The sequence below is a fragment of the Microchirus variegatus genome (genome assembly GCF_963457635.1).
Source record: "Microchirus variegatus genome assembly, chromosome: 16".
Lineage (NCBI taxonomy): Eukaryota > Metazoa > Chordata > Actinopteri > Pleuronectiformes > Soleidae > Microchirus > Microchirus variegatus.
Genome location: NC_139817.1, coordinates 974,143 through 980,142, shown reverse-complemented (window position 1 = coordinate 980,142; position 6,000 = coordinate 974,143). Strand labels below are relative to the sequence as shown.

At 48.3% G+C, this 6,000-nt stretch overlaps 1 protein-coding gene across 1 annotated transcript in view; it reads left to right on the top strand.

Moving 5' to 3' along the window:
- The window catches only part of LOC310937790 (SLIT-ROBO Rho GTPase-activating protein 1-like), a gene marked incomplete at both ends in the record, with an annotated part of 29,479 nt that overhangs the window by 10,297 nt on the left and 13,182 nt on the right, over window positions 1–6,000 (top strand). Inside the window, 8 exons of the mRNA XM_083902149.1 lie at window positions 56–110; window positions 190–297; window positions 1,880–1,942; window positions 2,033–2,230; window positions 3,893–4,021; window positions 4,120–4,341; window positions 4,465–4,566; window positions 5,752–5,949. Of these exons, the coding sequence (XP_083758275.1) occupies window positions 56–110; window positions 190–297; window positions 1,880–1,942; window positions 2,033–2,230; window positions 3,893–4,021; window positions 4,120–4,341; window positions 4,465–4,566; window positions 5,752–5,949 (1,075 nt within the window). The remainder of the gene's footprint in view (window positions 1–55; window positions 111–189; window positions 298–1,879; window positions 1,943–2,032; window positions 2,231–3,892; window positions 4,022–4,119; window positions 4,342–4,464; window positions 4,567–5,751; window positions 5,950–6,000) is intronic.

Here is a 6,000-nt window from a genome sequence, read left to right as displayed (position 1 = left end):
GGTGGTTCACGTGACAGAAACCGTCCAGGTTCTCAACTCTCTGTTTGTCCTGCAGAAAAGACCAGAACCTTCTCTCTCCGGTCAACTGCTGGTACCTGCTGCTGAACCAGGTGAGTGCGAGTCTGTGCGTTTGTGTGAAAGTTCTCCAGATGTTCTTTTCGTCCACACGGCGTCCTCGTTGTGTTCCAGGTGAGGAGGGAGAGCAAAGACCACGCCACGCTCAGCGACCTCTACCTGAACAACGTCATCTCGCGCCTCACGCACATCAGCGAGGACTCGGCGCGTCTGCTGAAGAGGGTGAGCTGCGTTAACTCCTGTCAACGCTCTGTAATCTCTGCGTTTGGTCTCCACCGCCATCATTCACAGGAAGGAGGCTTTTACTTTGAAAAAGACGCAGCTGAGTTGATTCTGCTGCTGCTCCATCACAGATTAGCAGATTAAACGCACTGTATGTGCGGCAGGCTCCGCCTCCTCCTCCTCCTTCATAATTCATCTCCTCCTCGTCTGTTATTCATGGAGACTTAAATGCGGCGGCGGCTATAAACGGAAACTGTGTGTGAGCAGCGACAGCAGGAAGACGACGTGGGAGGATGATTTATCCATCCCTCATCCATCCATTCATCCGTCCATCCATCCATCCATCCATTCATCCATCCATCCCTCATCCATTCATCCATCCATCATCCATCCATCCCTCATCCATCCATCATCCATTCATCCATCCATCCCTCATCCATCCATTCATCCATCCATCCATTCCTCATCCATCTATTCATCCATCCCTCATCCATTCCTCATCCATCCATCCATTCCTCATCCATCCATCCCTCATCCATCCATTCATCCCTCATCCATCCATTCATCCATCCCTCATCCATCCCCCATCCATCCATCCCTCATCCATCCATTCATCTATCCCTCATCCATCCATCCATCCATCCCTCATCGATCCATTCATCCCTCATCCATCCATCCACCCCTCATCCATCCCTCATCCATCCATTCATCAATCCCTCATCCATCCATCCATCCCTCATCCATGCATTCATCCAACCCTCATCCATTCATCCATCCCTTATCCATCCATCCATCCATCCATCCCTCATCCATCCATCCATCCCTCATCCATCCACCCCTCATCCATCCCTCATCCATCCCTCATTCATCCCTCATCCATTCATCCCTCATCCATCCTCTGACTCCTCAGTCATTTTAGCTTAATGTAATATTAATGCCACATAACTCCTGCCTCCTTCCTCGTCATCTGTTTAATGCATGAGACACTGTGTGTGTGTGTGTGTGTGTGTGTGTGTGTGTGTCATTTTAAATGAGTAAAATCTAAAGTACTTAAAGGGATAAGTTAAGGGTTTGGTATGAGGTACTTGTACATAGTTGATCTGTGTACTTCCTGTGATGAGACGCAGCGACTTAATAACGAAAAATACAAATGAATCTACGTCAGTTTGAGTCTACGACGTCTTTAAGAAACGCGTTCACGTCTTTATCTTCACTGTTAGACAGACTTTAACAACAGGAAACTGAAGTTTATAAACCACTCACTCTCCCACACCAAAGTCCATAGAGAAAATCAGTTATTTTAACATCACAGCACACAGGAGTTCACAGGCATTGCCTCCATCACTAAGTCATAATGTCCAATTTTGTAAAATTTGTTCAGATTGACCTCAGTGACACAAAGTGACCACACGAGGCAGCAGAGGACCAGCAGCTCCTGTGTCCCTGTGAGCTAAAAATCACTGATTTTCTCTATGGGCTTTGGTGTTGGAGAGTGAGTGGTTTACAACACGTTTTCTTAAAGACAGTCGTCTGAGTTCTTTCTGCTAAATCTGCTCTTTTTATTCCTCTCGTCTTCCGTCAGAGTAAAGAAATCATCTTTCAGCTTCAGGAAGATCTCATGAAGCTTCTGAACGAGCTTTACACCGTGAGTGGATCGGGAAAAAAAAAAAAAACGCTTAAAATACGACTTGAACGTGAAAGAAAGCTGAACTGACCGCGTTGTTGTTCTGTCAAGGTGATGAAGACGTACCACATGTACCACGTGGAGATGATCAACGCCGAAACCAAGCTGCGGGAGGCGGAGCGCCAGGAGGGCCGCGTGAAGGGCGTGTCCGGGACCGGCGGGGGGGTGGAGCCTGTGTTCGGCCTGCGGATAGAAGAGCGCCACCAGAGGCGCAACGCCGCCCGCAAGATGGAGAAGATGAGAGAGAAGGTACGAGACGTCACCTCAGGAAACATCGGATTCACGCGTGTACGATTGATTTACTGCGTTTAACGCTCAAAGTAGCGTTGGTTTGTACGGCGACACGGAATAACCGACTACAAATGGAACGCACCATCTTTCCGTTTTCCGAGGCGGCAACTTTCTACTTGTTTTTTTGCGTTAAATTTGAAATTCGAACGGTATAAAAACAACAGCGCAAGTGAAGTTCTTAGCTTTCAGAAACCACTGGAATTTTTGCGTAATTGCGCTTAACGGAGAGTGCGCTTGTGCAAAAGTGTGGTCTGCGATACGCTCGCTTTTAAAGGGTTTATGTTAACTAGTTTCTAGGGTTCTGTGTTAGCACTGGACGCTAGAAACCGGGTGGTGTTTTGGCTAGCGTTGGGCACGTTTACCGCGTCCAGTTAGCTGCGTTAGCTCCTTTAGCGCCGTTAGCATGCCTACAACATTTTCAGAGAGCGAGGACGTTTCCATGACGACTGACCGGAAAAAGATGCATGTGACGTCATGTTTACGTGCCGCAGCACTGGAGTCCAGCCACCGTTTTCCAGTTAGCTCTTTTAGCCTCGTTAGCTCCTAGCGGTCTGTTTATTAAAGGAAAAGACCAGTGTGTACCTGTATTTTTAAAGTTTAAATTTGAAATTCGAACAGTATAAAAACAACAGCGCAAGGGAAGTTCTTAGCTTTCAGAAACCACTGGAATTTTTGCGTAATTGCGCTAGGGTTCTATGTTAGCACTGGATGCTAGAAACCGGGGTGTTTTTTGGCTAGCGCTGGGCACGTTAACGGCGTCAGTGTTAACGCGTGACTCGTTTCCATGACGACTGACGGAAAAAAAGTGACGTCAAGTTTGCGTGCCGCGGCAGCAGAGTCCAGGCACCGCTTACCAGTTAGTTGCGCTAGCTCCTTTAGCGCCGTTAGCGGGCCTACAACATTTCCATAAAGTGTATACCTATACTTTAGCGCTGGGCATACCAACGGCGTCAACGTTTCCATGACGACTGACCCGAAAAAGATGCACGCGACGTCATGTTGACGTTCCCGCCGGCACCTGAGTCCAGCCACCGTTTTCCAGTTAGCTCTGTTAGCCCAGTTAGCTCCTTGAGCGCCATTAGCTGTCTGTTTATTAAAGGAAAAGAGCAGCGCTACAAATAACCTAGGTACGCTTGTGTACTGCGTATGTGTGCCTCTGTTTTTAAAGTTTAACGTTACTTTAGAGACTCGTTTTTAACATTTTCGCGTACAACATGACGTCACGCGCGTCGTTTTTTTCGGTCAGTCGTCATGGAAACGCGCCATGCGTTAAAGTTGACGCCGTTAACGGCGGTAAAACAGGTACGCTGGTTATCTGTAGCGCTGCTCTTTTCCTTAAATAAACAGACCGCTCCAGTTTGACTGCAGGTGCGCTAACGGCGCTAAAGGAGCTAACGGAGCTAACTGGTAAACGGTGCCTGGACTCCGGTGCCGCGGCACATAAACATAACGTCACCTTTACCCGGGTCAGTCGCCATAGAAACGGCGCCACGTGTTAACATTGACGCCGTTAGCGCGTCCAGCGCTAGTTTGGCCGCCTTCTCTGCCGCGTTAACGGTTGTTTTTGTCCTAATAACGTTGAAACGTTGCGTCTTTTCGTGTCCGTTCCGTCTTCATCAGAGGAAGGCAAAGTACTCCGAGAACAAGCTGAAGGTTCTTAAATCCAGGAACGAGTATCTGCTGACGCTGGAGGCCACCAACGCCTCTGTGTTCAAATACTACATCCACGACCTGCCCGACATCATCGACGTGAGTAAAAACGCCGCGCCGTCGCCGCAAATCAACGCTAAAACACACACACACACACAAAAATCACGCCACGTCTGCGTCGTCTGCGGCGTCCTCAGTGTTGTGACCTAGGGTACCACTCCAGTCTGAGCCGAGCCCTGAGGACCTACCTGTCGGCCGAGCTCAGCCTCGAGGCGTCCAGGAGGGCGGGGCTGGAGGTGCTGGAGGGCGCCGTGGAGGGCCTGGACCCCGCCCGAGACCGCCAGCGCCTGCTGGGCCTCTACCCCACCGCCTTCTGCCCGCCGCAGCGCTTCAACTTCCAGGCCCACATGGGCGACGAAGTCAGTACTTCCTGTTTGTCTCCAGCACAGGCCTCTATATGTGTTCACTGACGTCAGAGGTCAGGTGAGCAGCACTCTCTCACGTCTCCTTCAGGTGTTTGTTCTGATCCCTTTTCCCGTCAGGTGGCCCAGATCGCCTCTCAGCCTCAGGTCCAGTCCGAGCTCAACCTGCGACTCACGCAGCTCCAGACTCGCCTGGCGTCGCTGAAGATCGAGAACGAGGAGGTGAAATTTTATGAAATTTTTAGTGATTTTAATTGTGGAAATAACTTTAGAGAACGTTTCAAATCTTTATCTCACTGTTAAACTGAAGTTTGTAAACCCCTCATAGAGAAAATCAGTGATTTTAGCTCACAGGGACACAGGAGCTGCTGGTCTACTGCTGCCTCGTGTGGTCACTTTGTGTCACTAAAATACATCCAAATGTAGGATTTTAAAAGCCGAATTTGACAAAATCAGTCATTGTAAGTTAGTGATGGAGGCAGCAGTGGATCAACAACTCCTGTGAACTCCTGTGTCTCTGTGATGTTAAAATCACTGGTTTTCTCTATGGACTTTGGTGCATGGAGAGTGAGTGGTTTACAAACTTCAGTTTACACAAGGAAAAGTCTGTCTAACAGTGAAATAAAGACGTGAACATGTTCTTAAGACGTCGTAGACTTAAAGTCACATAGATTTTATTAAGTTAGTCTTCGTAAAGTGACTAAAATCTGTTTTTAAACTCCCCACACCAAAGTCACTCACTCTCCCACACCAAAGCCCATAGAGAAAATCAGTGATTTTAACATCACAGAGACACAGGAGTTCACAGGAGTTGTTGATCCACTGCTGCCTCCATCACTAACTTATAATGACTGATTTTTACATAGACCTCAGTGACACAAAGTGACCACACGAGGCAGCAGTAGACCAGCAGCTCCTGTGTCCCTGTGAGCTAAAATCACTGATTTTCTCTATGGGCTTTGGTGTGGGAGAGTGAGTGGTTTACAAAGTTCAGTTTCCTGTTGTTAAAGTCTGTCTAACAGTGAAATAAAGATGTGAACACGTTCTTTTAGATATTGTAGACGCGGCGACACACACACACACACACACGCACACAGATGTTCACTGCAGCCTGAAGGACATAAAAACGCTGAAGGAGTGAGGATTAATGAGCTGCGTCTGCACGTGTCAGCAAATCAACAACACACATACACACACACACAAATACACACATACACACACACACACTCGTCATTAACATTTAGGAAAATAAAAGCTGAAACAATCACACTTTGATAATTAATAACTCGTCGTCCATGAAGTCGAAGGCTCAGGTTTTTGCACAAATGTCACAAATCAGTGTTTGTTTCCATGGAAACCAAAGGTGCAGTGACATCACGACGTGGTCATGTGACCGTCTCATTGCAGGTGAAGAAGACGTGGGGCGCCACTCTGTCCACGCTGCAGGACATGACGGTGCTGGACGACTACGACGTGTCGCAGAGTTTCACGCACAGTCCGTCGTCCGAGTCGGTGAAGTCGAGCGTGTCGGACGGCTACCTGAACAAACCCAGTCTGGCCAAGAGACGAGCCAATCAGCAGGAGACAGAGCTCTTCTACTTCAATGTGAGGGAAACGCCGCGTACAACAAGAATCAACGTCAAAAATTTGGATTCA